This window comes from Lynx canadensis, chromosome B4, assembly GCF_007474595.2.
Source record: "Lynx canadensis isolate LIC74 chromosome B4, mLynCan4.pri.v2, whole genome shotgun sequence".
NCBI lineage: Eukaryota > Metazoa > Chordata > Mammalia > Carnivora > Felidae > Lynx > Lynx canadensis.
The window spans coordinates 78999326-79020762 of NC_044309.1; the positions used below are offsets into that span (position 1 = coordinate 78999326).

The window sequence follows — 21437 nt, forward strand, 5'->3', positions numbered from 1 at the left end:
AGAATTGGGTCTGCGATTTTGGATGTTCTTTTGCTATGTTTTGTACCATCTGTATTTGCCTCTTCAAATAACTTTGGATGATTTTTACATGACCACATTATTGTTCTCATAAACGGTATTTTTAGGAACTGGAAATCTGTCACTCGTCCTTAATAATTTGGGTAGCGCTGGGGCACCTGGGTGGCTCGGTTGGTTAAGCGTCCGACTTCGGCTCAGGTCATGATCTCACGGTCCGTGAGTTCGAGCCCCGCGTCGGGCTCTGGGCTGATGGCTCAGAGCCTGGAGCCTGTTTCAGATTCTGTTTCTCCCTCTCTCTCTGCCCCTCCCCTGTTCATGCTCTGTCTCTCTCTCTGTCTCAAAAATAAATAAATGTTAAAAAAAATTTTTTTTTAATAATTTGGGTAGCGCTGTTTCCTCTTTTACCCAACCTACCAACATGGGCCGCGTTGGCACCAAAGCCGTGAAGAAGGCAGCCCAGGTCGTCACGGAGAAGTACGACACGGGTAGCTACGTCTGCACCGGCAACCGCGTGTGCAAGGAGATGGCCACTATTCCCAGCAAGAGCTCTGCAACAAGAGAGCAGGCTGTCACGCATCAGACGGAGCACATTCAGAGAGGCCCAGTAAGAGGGCTCTCTGTCAAGCTGTTGAGAGAAAAGAGAGAAAATTATGGTCCTGAGGTCTCAGCCCCAGATCAGGAGAGCACGGAGGTAGATCCTCACACCAAGGAAATATTGAAACCCTTGCACTTTGCCAGTCTGTCCGACCTGCAGGTCACTTGGCCTATGGTTGGCATGTGTTTCAAAACACCACGTGGAGGGGCGCATGGGTGGCTCAGTCGGTTAGGCGTCCGACTTCAGCTCAGGTCACGATCTCAGGGTCCGTGAGTTCGAGCCCCGCGTCGGGCTCTGGGCTGATGGCTCAGAGCCTGGAGCCTGCTTCCGATTCTGTGTCTCCCTCTCTCTCTGCCCCTCCCCCGTTCATGCTCTGTCTCTCTCTGTCTCAAAAATAAATAAACGTTAAAAAAAAATTAAAAAAACAAAAAACAAAAAACGCCACGTGGAGCCCTTTGAATCTTTCTGCTGGGCTGTGAGATCTTCAATAAACCTTGGACAACAAAAACAAAACAACTTATGTAGCTAATTGTCTCTTTCCCGAAAAGTGACTGAAAATCAACAGTAGTCCAGGATTGTAAGTGTGAGATGGATGTTTTGTTGCTGGGCTCTTCTTTTCTTTTTCTTTTCTTTTTAAAAAAAAAAAATTTTTTTTTAATGTTTTCATTTTATTTTTGAGACAGAGAGAGACAGAGCATGAGCAGGGGAGGGGCAGAGAGAGAGGGAGACACAGAATCTGAAGCAGGCTCCAGGCTCTGAACTGTCAGCACAGAGCCCGACGAAGGGCTCAAACCCACTAACTGTGAGATCATGACCTGAGCTGAAGTTGGATGCTTAGCCAACTGAGCCACCCAGGCGCCCCTCTTACACCTGCCTTTAGAAAAAAAATTCCCATTCTCTATTATCTGGTTGAAAAGTAACAAACTTCAAAACATACCAAAAATATAGTTGAAGTTTTAACTTTATTATTTCCCTATTATAAAAGTAATGCATATTCATTATATAATAAAAGGGGGGAGCACAAAAGGTATAAAGAATTTAATTATAAATTACCTATAATCCCATCCCAGGGAAAACTATTAACATTTGGCATATTTTATTTTATCAGTTTTTTCCCTATGTGTGTTTGAACATAGCTCAGCTATCACTACATATAAAGTCCTGTATCCAGCTTTTTCAATATAACATTAAATTAAAATCATTTTTTCTCATATCAATAAAAATCGTTTGTAAACATAATTTTAGCGACAGCGTAATATTCCATCATGTGGATGTACTGTAGTTTAAATAGTCTCCTAATACATATATATATTGTTTATTTATTTTGAGAGAAAGAGCATGAGCAGGGGAGGGGCAGAGAGAGAGAGGGAGAGAGAGAATCCCAAGAAGGCTCCGCACTGTCCGCGTGGAGCCCAGTGCGGGGCTCAAACTCATAAACCATGAGATCATGACCTGAGCCAAAATCAAGAGTCAGATGCTTAACTGACTGAGCCACCCAGGCATCCCAACAGCAAATATTTCATAGAAGAGTCAGTGGGTCAACACATATAAACATTGTTAAGATCACTCTGCTCTTGATAACACAGGAAGGGAATACACACAGACAGTGAGGGTGAGGGGGGGTGTCGAGGCCAGCAGCAAGGAGGAGGCTCAGAGGTCCTGGCCTAGCCGTTCCAGCTCATTGAGAAGGAAGTCCATATCGGCCCGGGTCAGTGCAGGGTTGGCCACAACCATACGGAAGAAGTTGCACCGGGTCCCATGGGGCTGGTAGCCAATCATCATGGAGCCCTCCTTCACCATGCGCTCCTTGAGTACTGGGGCCACCTGTGGAAGGGGTGAAGGGAACTTCAGCTACAGCCTCAGGTCAGGCTCCCCGAGATGTCTTTCCCTCTCACTCAACCACCTTCCAGAGGGAGTCCTCACTGCTCAGCTCCTGACCTTGGCCCCAGTTCACCTCTTCCACTGCATCCAACCTGCTTGGTCTTCTCTAGCTTCTGTATCATTTCCTACCTTACCTATCTCCAAGTTGTCACACAGGCCATTTTCTGCCAAATCCTGATTGTTCCCTGACTCCCAACACTGCTTTAGTCCAACATCTAGCCTTCATCGTCTTTAACACCTTCTTCTCCTCTCTCTGAATTCCCGGAATGGTTGTGATCTGTACCTTGTGATCTACTGTGTAATTTACAAGATTGCATCAAACATATTGGTTTCAAATAGGTAACTCTAATTTTCGAAATAACTCCTCAAAGGCAAGAACATTCTTGTCCTTTCAGACCATCTGCAGCATCTAGTACCAATCTATCCTTAGGGACCAGGACACGACATATCTCCTTTCCTCTAGGAGGCCTGTCTGGACTGGCCTTATAGAGTTGTTCTGCCCCCAGCATCAGTGAATAAGGCCTCAAGTGTCTGTCCCGGGCCTGAGCACCCAGCAGAACTCCCACAGACTACGTACCGCACACTGGTGACTTCTCCCAGAACATCTCTCTCTGTCTTCCTTTTGCCTTCCAAAAACATACCTTATTCCCCATCCCCACCCCCACAGAAATGAGGACAAGCTGGTGCCCTTTTACAGTTCACGTCCCCACCTCAGGAGCAAACTAGCAAAGGGACCTGCTATGCCATTCATAGCCAGCAGGGGGCAGACACACACCAGATGCGTCACCATTCCCTCAACTGGGCTAACCAGAGCCAGAAAAGAGAGAACCTACCTTAGCCAGCCTTTCACTGTAATCTGGGTTCTCCTGCTTCCCCCGCAGGCTGGGGGGCACGAACCAGAAACACACGTTGACAAACTCAGGCTGGGAGGAATGAGGGAGGAGAAGGTGTGGGCTGTGGAAGGGGTGATGATGATCCCCTCTCACTGCCCCTCTTCTGCATCAGGGCTTTTTGTGTGGGACAGACTGGGGGGGAGGGGGAGGGCGGGGGGGGGAGAGGCAGAGGGATGCCAAAGAGCAGACTTGGTCATACCTCTATAACCAACTCAAATCCTTCTCGCTTTTTCAATTCCTCCACCAGGTACCTGGAAACAGAGAGGAAGAAATCACAAATGGAGGAGGAAAAAAGCAGAGATACAGGAACAGAAGAGACCCAGAGAATGGGCCAAGAGACCCTGAGGGCAAGAAAAATGTGAGGTGCAGGGGTGAAGGCGTGGGAGCGGGGGTGGGACAGGACAGGACTGGACAGGGACCCCGGGAGAGAGGAACCCAGACCGCCACCACTCCTACCAGGCAAGGGCAAAGGCCCGGTCCACACGCCATTCCAGCCCCTGCCCGCCCTGCGCCTTCCACATGAGCCACAGCTTCAGACAGTCCACACGGCGGCCGCACTGCACCACCTTGTCTCCGGTGTCCAGAGCCACATCGTAGAACTTGTCCTGCTGGAAGAGGTAGCTGGCCTGGGAGCCGTGGCAGCGCCTGAGCAGGTTCTGTCGGTGGGGAGAGCAGGGGGGAGGACTGTCAGACCCCACCCTCCCCACCAAGGCTCCCTCTGGAGCCGCACAGGGGGGCTTCTTAGCTCAGCCCAACCCTTCTGTCCCTGGCACCAGGCAGAACTCCTGAGATGGCTGCCAGCTGACTCAGGCCCCTTTCTCCGGGTGTTCTCCCAACACCCGGAGTTCTCCCCAAACTCGGCCCAGGAGCCCTTCAATTACAACCTCAAGCTGGACACATTTTCCTTTGCATGAAGATGCGCCGCAGTGGGGGCGGGGGTGGGGAAGCACTGCAGGGGATTCGGTGGTCGAAGCTACTCAGCTTCAGACGGGACGGTGAGAAGGACACAGCAAGGCCACGACCCTCTCTGACTTGGGACAGGGAGGAAGACAGAGGTCCAGGGTGAGAGGTAGGGTGAGGACAGGGGCAGGGCAGACCCACCGAGGTATCGCGGAGAAGAAGAGCTGAGCACTGCAGGCCTGCCGCGAGGAGTTTGTGGGGATTCCAGGCCACGGAGTCAGCCCTGGGGTGGGCACAGCAAAGCCGGATCAGCCGGCTCCTCCTCAAGCTGCCCAACCAGAGCCCCCCCACCCCCGCCGCTCCCCCCACTCTTCCACATCTCCGGTAAAGGGGCTTTAGTCTCATGTCAGCCCAGCAGTCTGCTCTCCAATCCCCCTTCCCCCAACCCCCTTCCCTCACTCCCATCGGAAGCTCCCTAGTCCAGGACTAGTTTCTGGAGCAAGGATTTGAACGGTGGGATTCAGGAGGTAGGTGGCCGTATGCACCTCTGGATCCCATCCAGGAGATGTCTATGTGTCTGTGACAACAGGACGCTCCCACCCCAGGCAGCCTGTGGAGCAAAAGGAATAACATGGGCCTTGGCCTTGGCTCGGCCCACCCCACCCTCAGGCCTCAGTCCCACTCACATCCACGTGGAGCCACAGCCCGTGACGCTGGCACACATCAGCAATTGCCTCCAGGGGGTCAAAGGCCCCCAGCACAGTAGTGCCAGAGGTAGCACTAACCAGGAATGGCACAGCGCCCTGTGGCAGAAAAACAGGGGGGAAAGAGGCTGTGAAGGTATCGCAAAAGCTTCCAGAGGGGCACCTGGGTGGCTCAGTCGGTCAAGCATCCAACCCTTGATACGGGCTCAGGTCGTGATCTCCTGGTTTGTGAGATGGAGCCCCTTGTCCGGCTCTGTGCTGACAGTGTGGAGCCTGCTTGGGGTTCTCTCTCCCTCTCTCTCTGCCCCTTCCCCACACACTCTCTCTCTCAAAATAAATAAATAAAAACATTTTTAAAAATTGGGGCGCCTGGGTGGCTCAGTCAGTTAAGTGTCCAGTTTTGGCTCAGGTCATGATCTCACAGCTTGTGAGTTCAAGCCCCATGTCGGGCTCTGTGCTGACAGCTCGGAACCTGGAGCCTGCTTTGGATTTTGTGACTCCTTCTCTTTCTCTCTGCCCCTCCCCTGCTTGTGCTCTCTCTCTCTCTCTCTCTCTCAAAAATAAATAAACATTAAGAGAAAAAAAAAAAAAGCTACCCAGAGCCTGGTGACGAGGTCATCTCGAAACTCTTATTGCAATGCCTGACCTAGGCCCTTTCAACCTTACAAAATGTTACTGTCTTCCTTAATATCCAAGTGAGGACACCGAGATCCAGAGCTGTTAAGAAATTTACCCCCAAGCTGAAGCTCCAGAGATGGAATTCAATCCTAGGTCTATCTGCTGGTCTATTTCCAAAGCTCATATGCTTTCAGAAAAAATTAATGTCTTACTGGAAGATCAAAATGGTATTTATAAAATTCTAACACTACAAAAGTTTGTGAAGAAATTGAATTTCTATTTAAAAAAAATTTTTTTAATGTTTATTTATTTTTGAGACAGAGAGAGACAGAGCATGAATAGGGGAGGGGCAGAGAGAGAGGGAGACACAGAATCTGAAACGGGCTCCAGGCTCTGAGCTGTCAGCACAGAGCCCGATGCGGGGCTCAAACTCACAGACCGCGAGATCATGACCTGAGCCGAAGTCGGACGCTTAACCAACTGAGCCACCCAGGCGCCCCTTGAATTTCTATTTAAAAAAAATATTTTTTTTTAACGTTTATTCATTTTTGAGAGACAGAGCATGAGCAGGGAAGAGGCAGAGAGAGAGGGAGACACAGAATCCAAAGCAGGCTCCAGGCTCTGAGCTGTCAGCACAGAGCCCGACGCAGGGCTCAAACTCACAGACCGCGAGATCACGACTTGAGCCGAAGTTGGACACTCAACTGATTGAGCCATCTAGGCGCCCCTGAATTTCTATTTTAAAAAAATACCACCAAGAAAAGCCCAGGCCTATATGGCTTCACTGATGAATTCTATAAAACATCTGAAAAAGAACTGATACCAGTTCTTCACAAAAAGTCCAAAAAACAGAAGAGGAACACTTCTGAATTCATCCTGTTACCAAAACCATATAAAACATCACAAGAAAACCACAGGTGATATCTCTTTGAATATAGACACAAGACCTACAAAACGCTAGCTAATCAAAATCAGCAATGTATATATAAGGGGCACCTGGGTGGTTCAGTCAGTTAGGCATCTGACTCTTGATTTCAGGTCGGATCATGATCTTGCAGTTCATGAGTTCGAGCCTCACATGAGGCTCTCTGCCATCAGCACGGAGCCTGCTTTGGATCCTCGGTCTCCCTCTCTCTCTGCCCCTCCCACGCACTCTCTCTCTCCCAAAAATAAATTTAAAAACATTAAAAAAATCAGCAACCTATAAAAAATTATACATTATGACAAAATTGATTTGTCCCAGGAGTGCAAGCTCAGAGTAGCACCCAAAAAACCAATTAATGTAATACAAGTATCAACAAAATAAAGGAAAAAAATACATCTCAATAGACACAGAAAAACATTCGGCAAAATCCAACACTCCTGCTTGATAAAACTACTCAACAAACTAGAAGGTGACAGGAATGTTCTCAACCTAATAGAGGGCAACTACAAAAAAACCCCAGCTAACATCGTACTCAATGCTAAAAGACTGAAAGCCTTCCCCCCATGATCAGGAACAAGACAAGGATGTCCACTCTCCCCACTTGTATTCAACATTATACTGAGGGTCTAGCAGGGCAATTAGGTAAGAAAATAAAATAAAAAGCATCCAGATTAGAAGGGAAAAAAGCAAAACTATCTCTACTTACAAATAACATAATATTGTATCTAGAAAGTCCTAAGGAATCCACTAAAAAAAACTATTAATAAATGAATTCAGCAAGTTTTCAGGGTATAAGATCAATATTAAAAAGTCATCTGTATTTTTATATATTTTCAATGAACAATCCAAAAATAAAATTAAGAAAGCAATTTCACTTATAACACTAAGAGGAAAAAATACTTAGGAATAAATTTTAAAAAGTAGTACAAAACATATACTCTGAAAACTACAAAGCATTGTTGAAAGAAACCAAAGAATATCTAAATGGAAAGATATCCCATGTTCATAGATCTACTAATTGAACATAATCCCTATCAAAATCCCAGTTGGCTTCTTAGCAGAAATTGACAAGCTGATCCTAAAATGCATGTGGAAATTTAAGGGACCCAGAATAGCCAAAACCATCTGGAAAAAGAACAAAGTTGGAGGGCTCACCCATCTTCATTTCAAAACTTACTACAAAGCCACGTCAGTCAAGGCAATGTGGTCTATAGTATAGACGTGCAGATCAATGGAACAGAACTGAGAATCTGGAAATACCACCTCACATTTACTAAGGTCAACTGATTTTCATCAAGGATGTCAAGATACTGAGTTGGGGAAAAAATATTCTTTTCAACAAATGATGCTGGGACAACTGGATATCCACATGCAAAAGAAATTGTTGTCATACATAAAAATTAACTCATAATAAATTATAGAACTAAATGTAAAAGTTAAAAATATAAAACTCCTGGGGTGCCTGGCTGGCTCAGCCAGTAGCGCACGCATCTCTTGATCTCAAGGTCATGAGTTCAAGCCCCACATTGGGTGTAGAACTTAAAAAAAAAAAAACACACACACAAAACTTGAGGCGCCTGGATCGCTCCGTCAGTTAAGCGTCCATCTTCGGTTCAGGTCATCATCTCACCGTTCCTGAGTTTGAGCCCCACGTCGGACACTGTGCTGACAGCTCTGAGCCTGGAGCCCACTTCAAATTCTGGGTCTCCCTCTCTCTCCGCCCCTCCCCCACTTACTCTCTCTGTCTTCCTCTTTTTCAAAAATAAATAAACATTTAAAAAGTATTTTTTAAGTCTTAAAAAATGTAAAACTCAGGTGGGCATGCCAAAAATAAAAATAAAAACAAATTTATAACTCCTAGATGAAAATATAGGAATAACTCTTCATGAGCTTGGGTTAGACAAAGCTTTTGTATACATGACACCAAAAGCACAAGCAACCAAAGAAAAATTAGATAAATTGGACCCCATCAAAATCTAAAACTTCTGGCTTCAAAGGACACCATCAAGGAGGTGGCAAGATAACCCACAAGATGGAAGAAGCTATTTGCAAGTCACATATCTGATAAGGGACTTCTATCTAGAACAGATGAAGAACGCTTACAACTGAAAAACAAAAGACAACCTAATTAAAAACTGAGCAAAGGATACAAATAGACACTTCTCCAAAGAAGTTCTACAAATGGCCAATAAGTATGTGGCAAAATGCTCAACATCATTAGTCATCAGGGAAATGCAAATCAAAACCACAGGGAGATAACACTTCACACCCACTAAAATCAAAAAGAGAAAGTAAAAAATAAAAAACAAACACACAAATAAACCAATTAAATAATGGGCAGGGGTGCCTGGGTAGCTCAGTCAGTGGAGTGTCTGACTTCAGCTTAGGTCATTATCTCGTGGGTTGTGGGTTTGAGCCCTACGTTGGGCTCACTGCTGTCAGCTCAGAGCTTGCTTGGGATTCTCTCTTTCTCTCTCTCTCTCTCTCTCTCTCTCTCTCTCTCTCTCTGCCTCTCCCCTGCACATGCTTTCTCTCTCAAAAAAAAAATAATAATAATAAACATTAAAAAGAACTTTTTTTTTTTTTAATGGGCAGTGGGGGCACCTGGCTGGCTAAGTCAGTAGAGCATGCAATTCTTGATCTAGGGGTTGTAAGTTCAAGCCCCACATTGGGTGTAGAGAGTACTTAGAAATGAAATCATAGGGGTGCCTGGGCAGCTCAGTCAGTTGAGTGTTCAACTCTTGAGATTTCCATTCGGGTCATGATCCCAGGGCCGTGGGATCAAGCCCCACATCGGGTTCTGCACTAAGCAAGGAGCCTGCTTAGGATCCTCTTTCTCCCTCTGCCTCTGCCCTTTCCCCCACCACTGCACTTGCGCGCTCTCTCTCTCTCTCTCTCTCTCTCTCTAAATAAACAAAATAATAATAATAATAATAATAATAATAATAATAATTAATTAAATTACATTTGGGCAGAGGACCTGAATAGACATTTTTTTCAAAGAAGACAAGCAGATGGCCAACAGACACATGAAAAGATGCTTAACATCATAAATCATCAGGTAAATGCAAATAAAAACCACAATGAGATACCACTCATACCTCTCAGAAAGGCTAGAATCAAAAAGATACATAGAGATCTTGCCATTAGCACAATGGGGATGGATGTAGAAGGTACAATGCTAAGTGAAATAAGTCAGATAGAAAAGACAAATACCATACGATTTCATTTATATGTGGGATCTAAAAAAAAAAAACCAAAAGAAAGAAAGAAGAGGAAAAGAAAAGAAAGAGAAGAGAAGAGAAGAGAAGAAAAAAGAAAAGAAAAGAAAAGAAAAGAAAAGAAAAGAAAAGAAAAGAAAAGAAAAGAAAGAAAAGAAAAGGGGCGCCTGGGTGGCTCAGTTGGTTGAGCATCTGACTTTGGCTCAGGTCATGATCTCGCAGTTTGACAAGTTCGAGCCCCGCATCAGACTCTGTGCTGACAGCTGAGAGCCTGGAGCCTGCTTCAGGTTCTGTGTCTCCCTCTCTCTCTCTGTGCCCCTCCCCTGCTCATGCTCTGTCTCTCTCTACCTCAAAAATAAATAAAACATTAAAAAAATTTTTTTTAAATAAAGAAAAGAAAAGAGAAAAAAGAAAAGCAAAGCAAAGAAGAGAAAAGAAAGGGACTCTTAAATACAGAAAACAAACTGGTGGCGGCCAGAAGGAAGGTGGGTGGAGACATGGGTGAAATAGATAAAGGGGATTCAGAGGTACAAACTTCCAGTAATAAAATAAAGAAGTCATGGAGATGAAAACACAGCATAGGCAATACAGTCAACAATATTGTAATAATGCATGGTGACAGATGGTGACTGCACTTATTGTTGTAAGCACTGAGTAATGTATACAATTGTTGAATCACTACGTTGTACACCTCACAGTAATATAACGCTGTTAATTATACTTAAATTTAAACAAATGAGGCAAAAAAAGAGAGAAATAACAAGTGTTGTTGAGGATGTGGAGAAACTGGAACACTCACACCCTGCTGGTAGGACAGCTGGTGTAGCCACTTTGAAAAACTGGTGTAGCCACTTTGAAAAACAGTCTGGAGGCTCCTCAAAAGTTAAATACAGAGTTACTGTATGACTCAGCAATTCTGCTCCCGGTACATAACCGAGAGAAATGTAAACGTATGTTCATGCAAAAACTTGTACACAAATGTTCGGAGCAGGATTACTCGTCATAGCCAAAAAGTGGAAACAACCCAAGTGTCCATCAACTGATGAGCAGATAAGCGAAATGTGGTCTATTCCATACAATGGAATATTATCCAGCAATCAAAAGAATGAAGTACCGACACACGCCACAACAAGGATGAACCTTGAAGACGGGGTGCCAAGTAAAAGAAGTTCATCACAAAAGACCGTGCATAGTGTAAGTCCATTTCCACGAGAAATCCAGAATAGGCAAATTCACAGAGACACAGAGGAGCTTAGTGTTGCCTAGTAGGAGGTTTGGGGAAAACGGGATTGATGGCTAAAAGGGGGCAAGGTTTCTTTTTAGGGTGATGAAAATGTGCTAACATCTATTGTAGTGAATGTTGCACAACTCTGTTAAAAACCATTGAATTGCAGGGGTGCCTGGGTGGCTCAGTCAGTTAAGCGTCTGACTTCGAGTCAGATCATGATCTCACCATCCTTGAGTTCAAGCCTTGCGTCAGGCTCTGTGCTGACAGCTCAGCCCATGGAGCCGGTTGCAGATTCTGTGTCTCCCTCGCTCTCTGCCCTTCCCCCACTCACATTCGTGTGTGTGTGTCTCTCTCTCTTTTTTAAAAATATTTTTAAATTAAAAAAAAATTTTAATAAAAAATAAAGTATAACAAAATTTGTAGAGACAGTGCCACAAGGCAGAGCATAGGGAATCTAGTCAATGACACTGTAATAGTGTTGTTACGGTGACAGATGGTAGCTACACTTGTGAGTACAGCCTAACACAAACTCGTCAAATCACTGCATCGTACACTTAAAACGAGTGGAACATTGTGTGTCACCTATACTCAATTAAAAAAAATATATGTATGTCCATGCATGGGCAAAGCGTTTGAACGCTCAACTTACCAAGAAGCTATAAAGAGAGCAAAGAAGCACTTTATTTATTTTTTTTTAATTTTTTTTAACGTTTTTATTTATTTTTGAGACAGAGAGAGACAGAGCATGAACAGGGCAGGGTCAGAGAGAGGGGGACACAGAATCTGAAACAGGCTCCAGGCTCTGAGCTGTCAGCCCAGAGCCCGACGCAGGGCTCGAACTCACGGACCGCGAGATCGTGACCTGAGCCGAAGTCGGCCGCTTAACCGACTGAGCCACCCAGGCACCCCAAGAAGCACTTTAAAAGATACTCAACGTCATTATTTCTTAAGGAAACTCGATCACAAAATGATATCACTACGTAGTTATTAGAATAGAAAACCAACAAAAACAAAATTAAAAACCCCTCCAAATAGAAAAAAAAAATTTTTTTTATAGAAAGTGCCAAAATGCCCTCCAAGGTGGCTGCAGTGATTCACACGGGCCCCCAGTCAGCGGGGAGTGCTGGGGCCTCCACATTTCCCACTGCTCAGAGCTGGCACAAGCCTCACCGCTGGCCGCCACAGCTTCCTGGGCTTCTCCCTGCACAGAGCCTCCCAGCTCACAGAAACCTTCCACGCTGCACTTAGGTCCCCAGCATCTTCCTTCTGGTGCCACCCTGGAAACTCCACTCAGTGACTCAGGCCTGCTCCTGTCTCTTCGGGTCCAGTCCTGCCTATGGGTCTCGGCAAAGTCCCTGAGAGCAGCACAGAGTGTCCTCGCCCCTACTGATCACTTTAGCCCATGGGGGAGATGGGCACCGAGGTCAAGAAGAGGAAAGAACAGGGGTGCCTGGGTGGCTTGGTCGGTTAAGCGTCCGACTTCGGCTCAGGTCATGATCTCACGGTCCGTAAGTTCGAGCCCCGCATCGGGCTCTGTGCTGACAGCTCAGAGCCTGGAGCCCGTTTCAGATTCTGTGTCTCCCTCTCTCTCTGCCCCTCCCCTGTTCATGAACTGTCTCTCTCTGTCTCAAAAATAAATAAATGTTAAAAAAAATTAAAAAAAAAAAAAAAGAAGAAGAAGAGGAAAGAACAGTGCCTTCAGTAGGGAGAGCCCAGAGAAGCTTCCAAGAAAAGACCAAGGGGTTCTGCTCCACTGTCCCAGCGCCCCTTACTCACTCACCTCAGCCTCAGCCAGACTGATCTGCCTCTCCAGATCTTCAGGCATCATTTTCCCTCTGGAAAAGAAAACTGAGTGGGTAAAGAAGTATTGGGTTTTCTCAGCTAGGAGGCAGACCTGTTGAGAACAGGGTAATGTGGGGTTCACTATGCAGAGGCCACAATGTTGATCTTTCCCTAAGGGGAGTGAGAGGATCTCAGGGGACAGGGCTAGAGACACTGGTAGACAGAAGTGGCAATTCTGTAGGAACAGCGGGGAGAAAAGCCCACTTGGGGCATGGGCCTGAGCCCAGAACTTCTGGCAGCAGGAAGGTACACTGTGCCACGCTGGGTCTGAGCCATGTGAACGGAAGGACCTTCACCTCTCATCTGTCTTGACTATCCAGACACTGTCGGTGCCAAGTCCCAGAAAAGCAGCTCCCTTCTTAATGGAGTAATGACACTGTGGAGAAAGGCAGAGGGCGGATTAGGCTGGGGGCAAGAGGGCAGGGAGGATGGGGAAGGGAGAGACTGGTAAATGTGCGAGCCCCAGTAGATGAGACCCCGTAGACTGGGGCTTCTCAAACGTTCCTGTGTCCACAGATCACCAGGGTGTCTGGTTCCAATGCAGATTCAGATTCAGTATGTCTGGGCTGGGGCCTGAGATCCAGCATTTCGGACAAGCTCCCAGGTGATCCTGATTCTGCTGGTCCACAGACCACACTCTGAGTAGAAAGGGTGTGGACTATGTCCGCTGCACTCACTGTCCCTTCGCTACCTTCAGACAGAAGGCAAGGTGAACGGAAGCCTTTACTCAGCCCCTTGATTGGAAGGGAGCACCTCTGCCTGGGGGCAGGCTGGCCCCAGAAGAGATGGGTCTGGGCAGGCTGACTCAGCTGGCTGAAGATTAGAATCAGGAGGCCCAGGGTAGGTCTGAACCTCTTCCCACCTCCTTTGATGTGAAGAGTACCAGGGGTGGCAGTCCCTGGAGGCCCCTCTGCTTGCAATCCGGGTAGCGCTGATAGCGGGCCAGGTTCATGGCATACATGTTGGAGATGGAGCCACCTGTCACAGGGAGAGTGGCAAGAGGGAGGAGCAGTGGGTCAAAACTGGAGCTTGCTGCCCCTGACCTCTCCACCCAGGAGAACTGATCAAAGAAGCACGAGACACTGGCTCCCAGGGCTCTGCAAATGGCCTGCTGACAACACAGAACAGCCCCAGGATCCGCAGATCCCCCTGACTACTCCCCTCCACGTCCTGGGCTGACCCGGGACGGTGCCTCCCCTCCCCAGAGCAGGCACTGGAGTGCTGATCCCATGGACTGTTTGGCAAACATGAGGATACAGAGGACTGGGCAGCTTCTCTCTGGTCTGGCCCAAGCCCAGCTGGAGAGGAAACAAGGAGGAGTCACCCCTCCCTGCACAGAGCATGAGAATAGTGGGAGAGGAGGAACCCTCAAAAAGGCCAGAGAGAAGCTTCCTCCTTCTCACATACCAGGGCAGAAGACCCCATCCCCAGAGCTCCAGCCCACCAGGGCCCGGAGTTTCTTCAGCACCTCTTCTTCCATGAGTACGAACACCGGGGCAATTTCATAAGTGTACCTGCCAGGAGAGGGAGGGATGAGAAGGGAAAAGAGGAGGGAGGGCTGGCCAGGTCAGACTCTCAGAGGAGTAGAAAAAGGAGGTGGAGACACTGAGTGAGGAAAGGTCCAAAGGGAGGAATGAGCTGGTGACAAAGAGCCAGAGAAGCAAGAAAGAGGAAAAACTGGGGTCAGGAGGCATGCGAAAGCTGGGAGAAAGGGAGCCCAAAGGGTACAAGGAGAAAAACTGCCAGTAGAGATGCCAGAAAACAGGGGGCAGGGGGTGGGGAGCAAAACCATTCTCCTCCTTCCCCCAGGGCTATGTCTCCCCGAAACCCAATCCTTTGGAGGGTTGGGGAAGCGGCCTTGGGAAGACTCACTGGCTGGTGTTGAGGCTCTCAGTGATAACGCGCCCGGCCAGAGAGTGGGGATCCAACCCTGAGAAGAGCTGGTTGAAGAAGTGCGGGTGACCTGGACAAGGGGGGCGGGGAGCTCAGAGTGGAGTTGCTGGGGCGAACTCCGGCCACTCCTCCCGCCACGACCCAGGACCCACAGGTCTTCACGCTATAGCGGATCACCGCCCGGCACCGCGCCAGGATCTGCTCTGGTGCCTCGCCCTGGCTGCGCAACTCCAGATCCAGAAGCCGCTTCAGCTCCTCTGGTTCCTTCCACTCGCAGACCTAGCAAGAGAAGCAGGGGATTCTGGGGGCCCGTGGACACTCCAGCGACTGGCTGCCCGAGCCACATTTCAACTTGCACTGAAAACGAGTTAGAAATATTTCCAAAGCAACTCATGAACCAGGGTAAAGACGGTGTGACCCAGGATAGAATCCCTGAGGCACCCAGTGAGACAGTGATGAATTCTGGGGAGAAGCCTGGTGGGAGGAGGACATTTCTGAGCCAGGTGTGGTGCGCGGCAGGAGGAGGGGGAAAGGACCCACCTTCTCCGAAGCACTGGTCCCTTTCCGAATGACCTCATCCACCACAATCCCAAACACATCCCGGAGCAAGGCTTCGGCAGCCACCGGGTCCCCATCAAGGGAAAAGAGTGGTTTCGAGTCAGCCATCAGGATAAAATCTGTGAGCAAAGCAGGAGTTATTCCCTACTCAGCCTGTGTACTCCACCTGGAACTGACCAGCGAGAATCCCAACCCCCATAACAGGCCTATGGCCCGAGTCCTGCAGCCCAGTCCCAGCCTTCACTGTACAGACAAGGGCAAGTGAGGGCCCAGGGAGAAAGTCAGTAGCAACAGCAGGAAAGTTAGTGGTGAGCAGGTGGAAACTCGTGGCCACTGCCCACGCAAGGCAAAGATGAGAGGCGTACCTTTCCACTCAGGTCTCCGTTCAGGTGAGCCAGAGGCAGGGCACACAACTAACTTTGAGAGTGTTAGGACCAGGACAGCAGAGGGGGTGACGTATAGGCAGCAGTCACATGACCATGAGATCACTCTCATGACCCTTGCCCCTAAGAGAACTTACAGATTTGGGACAGGGACAGCGGGTTAAGTCCCTGAATAATCATTAGCTAACATGAAGAAGGGGGAGATGAGATGAAAGCAAAAACATTAACATCAGGGTTAAGAGAACAGCCAGCAGGACTAGAGAATGACAGGGCTGAAGTGGGACCTGGCTGCGACCACCACGACCACAGGGAGGACGTGGGGAATGTTCAGCAGGGAGATGAGGGCAGCCGGGGCAGGAAACCGCCGCAGGTGACCCTGGAGACCGAGGGGGAGGGAGCCTGAGAGAGAGAGAGAGAGAGAGAGAGAGGTGGAGGTGAAATGGTTTATCTTTTTGCATCCCAACTCCCAGAGGCTTTTCAGACCCATCCTGATTTCCAAAGTCCTCTCCTAGAGCTGGGAAAAAGGGGTTATGTTGAGGAAGCATTTTGTTAAACAAGTGTCATCCTGTGCCCCGCAGGCTGAGAGTGCTCAATACACAGAAAGCAGTTGTTTGAAGTGAGCACCAACTGTGTTCACGACAGGGTGCTGGGGACTGAGAAAGTCCCCGTCTGCTGGGAGGACACAGATGCACCTGCAACAGTCACAGCCCAGGGCAGGCTGGATGCGGCCCCCAAGGGCTATTGAGGAAAAGAGGAGATGGGTGGAGGCTGAAGGCTGGGGAAGATGTGTAGTGGGACTGGGGCTGAATCTTGAAAGTGGGCAGAAGAAATGGGATTGGCGAAAGTGGGGTTGGGGGTGGGGAGAGGCATTCGGGGACAGGGGGCTGCCATGAGCTAACATGGGAAAAGAGTATGGAAGGTCAGTGAAGGCGCCAGGCTGGCTGGAGGGAGGTCTGCAAAGATGATATGGGAGCAAAGGCAGGGTGGGCAGGGCTGCATGATTATGGGGAGGCTTGAGTGCCACCTAGGCCCAAGGATCTGGATTTTATCCTGCAGAAAACAGGAGGCCATTGAAAGACTCTGTGGCATGGAATAATGTGATGAAAGTGACGCTCAGAAGACCAGTATATGGCACAGGATTGCAGAATTAACAGGGCGTTGCTGTAAACCAGGCAAGAAGTGATCCACATTTGACTAAGGGTGGCGTGGGTAGGAAAGGATAGAGGAATGAGGAGGTCAGCCCAAAGTGCTGATGAACTGCTAGAACAGAAAGCAGATTCAAGAGTCAGGGTACAGCTAAAGCCTTGTGATGGGCTCCATTCCCCATGGGAGAGAATGTTCGGAGAGATGGTCAAGGAGAGAGGGGAAATCCAAGGCTTAGGAACCCTCGCCCCAAATGAGGGGGCGAGAGGATCCAGGAAACGTGAAGAGGAACCTTCCTCAAAGTGGGCTGCTCTGATATAATCTGTCAACAGCTGCTGGAACCCCGCACTAGTTGAAAAACACAGGTTCAAGGGACCGTAGTGGTCCCACCCTTAAACTTTCCCTCAGCAGACTGGGTTTGGGGAAAATAGGAGAGCTGACCCAGGCCTTGCGAATGAAAGAGTCAATCCTTCATCAATGTCACTTTAGCTCTCCTGACAGGTGGCAGCTGTGGGGTGTTTGGGTGGAGAGACTTGAGGGAGAGAAGCAGAGAAAGACAGCACTTACTACATGCCACACTCTGTACTTAATATGTATTATCATCATCTTTGCAACTGTTCAGGGTACGTTTATTACCCACATTTAAATTTTTTTTAATGTTTATTTTTGAGAGGGGGGTAGGGACAGAGAGAGAGAAGGAGACACAGAATCTAAAGCAGGCTTCAGGCTCTGAGCTGTCAACACAGAGCCCGACACAGGGCTCGAACCCACAAGCAGTGAGATCATGGCCTGAGCCAAAATCAGACCCTTGACCAAATGAGACACCCAGGTGCCCCTATTACCAACATTTAAAGGTGAGGAAGAGGTACCTCTAAGATTCCAGAGGTACTATGTATATCACTTGTTGAGACCACGCAGCCGGCATGTGGCCAAGCTGGGTCTGAACCCACGTGTGTCAGGCTCTGAGGCCCCTGCTCCTAACCATTATGCTCGATTGCCTCTCACGCGGCTCTCTCGGGCACTGAGTTTGCTGTGGTGCAAAGACCACTGGGCCAGAAGTGAGAATGCTTCAGGGCCTCAGTTTCTGTAAAATAAGGGGTTTTCAAGACAGAACCCCCAAGGCATCTACTGGTGTTCACAGGAGCTCAGTGTGGGTAGAAAACAGGTTGCCAGGTTTGTAAGGAGGGAACAGCTGGTGAGCAACGAGACACCCCTGCCAGGAGGGAGGCTTTTCCCAAAGCTCGTAAGAGAGGGTCTACAGGGAAGACTGTGTGTGGCCGCCTTCCCAGCACCTGCTTTACCCATTCCACCTCAGTCATGGCTCAGAAATGAAAACTGGAGGTGAGGGCTCTAGCACTCCCAGTTTCCTCCAGGGATAAACAGGGAGATGAGACATCACTACCCTTGTTCCCCATACGCAATCCTGCCCTGGGAACCTTAGAGAGGGAAGGGCCCCTGCCTGCAAAGAGTTTTTCTTTTTAAAAGGAAGAAGGACAAAAGCAAAGAAACATGAATGGAGTTAGGAATAGGGCCTTAGCCCCTAGCTGAGAAGATGGTGGTAGGAACAAGTAGCGTTTGTTAAAAAATTCACAAGTTTCTTCCAATTTCATGGGATCTCTAGTCCATTGACTCCTCTAACCATCAACTCCCACACCTGTATTCCTTTCACTTTTGCAACCCAGATTGTATGTTCTGTCGTTTCAACCACTCTTTGTGCAAAATCCTCAACTCCCCGGCCCTTTGGTGCTTCCACCAAATCCACCCAGTGAAACCCCAATCCAATTGGCCAGTCCTTCTCTTACCAAATCCACCAGGACTACTGGATTCTGCTAGTAAAAGCCACCCAACCATTCAAATCGACATCACTACAAATTCATGGTCTCTGTGCTCATTCCAATTAAACACAGCAGGTTAAACACCTACGTTTACCGCTCTTCCTTCCTGAAACTGCTAAAATTGCATCAGTGAAATTTTAAAGCCGGGAGAATAAAGCAAATGAGAAGAGAGACAAGAGGTGAGAGATGTCATTAATCATAGACGATAGAAAGCAGATGAGAAGTGGTAACTGGTTTAGCAAATGGCAGAAAGTCAAACCAGTGTGTCCGCAGAAGGCCATGCCAATGGGAAACGAACTGGTTCTTGGGGCAGAAGCCCAGAAGGGCTCAGGAATTAAAAACACCAGCCATCTTGGAAGGCAGGAAGGAGTTGTGTAAGTTTGTGTAACGAACAGTTAAACCCGCACTCTCCTCCCCCAACCTGTTCAGCTGGGAAACTCTCCTTCTTTCCCCCTACTTCCAAAGAAAGCAAAAGATTTGTTTTCTAGAGAAAATGAAACAGGTAGGGTGGGACTTAGGGAGGCCAGGGAAGCACAGCAGGTGAGTATGAGGCATTGCACTGAGTGGAGGAGGGTGAGAAGGAAGTGACTATCACATCAGCTCCTTCCTTCTAACCAGCATTCAGAACCAGTGGCCAGGGGTGAGCCTTCTAGGGCCAGGAGACTAGAGGATTCCTCTCCAGAGAAACTGACCTTGATAGCCCCAGAGAAAAGACCTCCTGACGCTCTTATCTCAGTCTTCACCTGATCACCCGGTCAGTGGTGCCCACAAGTCAATATGGCCTACCCATGCACTTGGGCCTTCTAATATGCCTGAGTGCCTCCCTCTTCGATGGGACGCGGCCAGCCAGCCAGAGTTACCAGACCCTTGAGAAAAGCCCCTAACCTGAACCACAGACGTAAAAAGACAAACTGAAAAAAGGCATTTGGTGGAAGAAGAGAAATGCAGGGAGAAGAAAGCCTCAAAATTTCAAGAAGATATTGCATTCATTAAAAAATAGGTCGCCCTCAAAAAGGAATACTCAGAGAACATGAAGAAGCTCTAGGATTTTAAAAATATGACAACCGAAATGAAAAATTAGAAATAAAAGGAAGCCAAGAAAATCACACAGAAAGATAAAAATATAAAGAGATGGATAAAGAAAAGAACTTTAGATCAATGCAGAAGGCCCAATAGTCGAGTAATAAAAGTTTCAGAAATAGATGGGGGGAGAAAAGGAGGAAGGAAATCAAAGACATCTGTAAAGAACAGAAAGATAGATTAAATTTTTTTTTTACATTTATTTATTTTTGAGAAAGAAAGTGAGACAAAGCATGAGCAGGGGAGGGATAGAGAGACAGAAGGAGACACGGAAGCTGAAGCAGGCTCCAGGCTCTGAGCAAGTGGTGAGCCTGATGCAGGGCACAAACCCACGAACTGTGAGATCATGACCTGAGCTGAAGTCAGATGCTCAACTGACTGAGCCACCCAGGCGCCCCAGAACAGAAAGATAGATTAAAAGAATCCACTGAATGACCAAAACAAAGACAGATTACAATATTATTTTAGAACAATGGGGGATCTGAAGACTTCCAGAGATAAAACAAAACAAACAAATACACCAAAACCAGGTCATAGACAAAAGACAGGAGAATCAGACCAAATCAAATACCTCCAACACAGGAGAGAGGTGAAGGGAATCCCAGGGACTGTAATGAAGGCAGTAACCATATTCAGAGGATAAAAGCACTCAGTTTTGTGTTATCTGCCCTCTGGATACCTCCCCCCCTCCCCACCGCCTCCAACTTCCTCCTTCTCTTCCTCCCTTCCTTCTTTCAGTATTTGTTCAGTATCTAGTACGTACCAAGCACTTTGGTGGCCGCTAGAGGTATAATAGAGAGCAAAAGACCATAGCCCTAGGGGAACCTGGCTGGCTCAGTCAGTGAGTTCAAGCCCCATGTTGGGCATAGTGCTTACTTAATTAAAAGGGTGGGGGATGGAAATGCCATAGCTCTGTCATGAAGCTCACAGTCTAAGCAAGGTCACTGGTGAGCCAACTCTCATGCACAGAGGTGGTTTTGTTTGGCTTGTATAGTATGTTTTGTTTGTTTGTTTACATAATCTCTAGGCCCAATGTGGGGCTCGAATTCACGACCCCAAGATCAAGAGCCACATGCTCTGCCAACTGACCCAGCGAGGTGCCCCTGTTTTAAAACTTTGAAAAGTGATTGACAATACTATAACTTCCAGCTCCTCGTGAAAAAAATCAGAAGGCCTGGCAATCATCTGTAGTTGGAGTTGACCCTTTATTATTATTGCAGTTTTGCATTCATGCTTTCTTTCCGATTTTTATTTTTGAGTAAGCACTATATTCAGGTAGTTCAAAAATCAAAATATATAAAAAATATTAATAGTGAAAAGTCTAATTCCCAACCATTCCATGTGCCCCATTCCCCCTTCCGCTCCCACAGGTAACCATTTTTAATAGTTTCTTGGGTAATCTTTCAGAGTTTTTACTGTAAATACTAACAAATGTGACTATGTATTCTTACTTTCTCTCTTTTCACACAAATGATAGCATATAATCACTGATTTGTATCTTGTTTTCTTTCAGTTAACAATATGTAGGTGACCTTTTATCAGCATATATAGAACTTCTATATTCTTTTTTTAAGTTTATTTATTTTGAGAGAGAGAGAGAGAGAGAGAGAGAGAGAGAGAGAGTGTGCAAGTGGGGGAGGGGTGGAGAGAGTGAGAGAGAAGATCTCAAGCAGGCTCTGCACTGTCAGTGCAAGCCCAATGCAGGGCTCAAACTCTCATA

The 21437-nt window shown here is 47.5% G+C and overlaps 2 protein-coding genes and 1 long non-coding RNA gene across 4 annotated transcripts in view; 2 read left to right on the top strand and 1 right to left on the bottom strand.

The window, feature by feature from the left end:
* The first annotated feature begins 436 nt into the window (after positions 1-436).
* LOC115519039 (40S ribosomal protein S17-like) lies at positions 437-886 on the top strand. The gene has a single exon (XM_030322713.1). The coding sequence runs from the start codon at positions 437-439 to the stop codon at positions 884-886; it is 450 nt and encodes a 149-aa protein (XP_030178573.1).
* A 1184-nt stretch (positions 887-2070) lies between these two features.
* The window catches only part of CSAD (cysteine sulfinic acid decarboxylase), a 31481-nt gene continuing 12114 nt past the window's right edge, over positions 2071-21437 (bottom strand). The window contains exons 1-15 of one of the 2 annotated variants that reach the window (XM_030322706.1): positions 15642-15725; positions 15259-15395; positions 14871-14997; positions 14698-14788; positions 14233-14339; positions 13688-13803; positions 13122-13201; positions 12764-12818; positions 4974-5090; positions 4833-4897; positions 4489-4570; positions 3844-4043; positions 3587-3638; positions 3328-3417; positions 2071-2437 (exon numbers count right to left, since the gene is read on the bottom strand). In XM_030322706.1, coding sequence (XP_030178566.1) covers positions 2264-2437; positions 3328-3417; positions 3587-3638; positions 3844-4043; positions 4489-4570; positions 4833-4897; positions 4974-5090; positions 12764-12818; positions 13122-13201; positions 13688-13803; positions 14233-14339; positions 14698-14788; positions 14871-14997; positions 15259-15384 — 1482 coding nt within the window. In that variant the 5' untranslated portion in view covers positions 15385-15395; positions 15642-15725 and the 3' untranslated portion in view covers positions 2071-2263. Of the gene's footprint in view, positions 2438-3327; positions 3418-3586; positions 3639-3843; positions 4044-4488; positions 4571-4832; positions 4898-4973; positions 5091-12763; positions 12819-13121; positions 13202-13687; positions 13804-14232; positions 14340-14697; positions 14789-14870; positions 14998-15258; positions 15396-15641; positions 15726-21437 lie in introns of those variants that run through there. The other variant, XM_030322708.1, reaches the window with a different exon arrangement.
* Positions 6627-20603, top strand: LOC115519040. Its single transcript, XR_003970376.1, has 3 exons — positions 6627-6647; positions 13832-13836; positions 20560-20603. It is a non-coding gene; the product is annotated as an uncharacterized LOC115519040 (long non-coding RNA).

What these genes read in the sequence shown, in the direction of transcription:
- LOC115519039 (XM_030322713.1), top strand. Translation starts at nt 437, where the DNA reads ATGGGCCGCGTTGGCACCAAAGCCGTGAAGAAGGCAGCCCAGGTCGTC.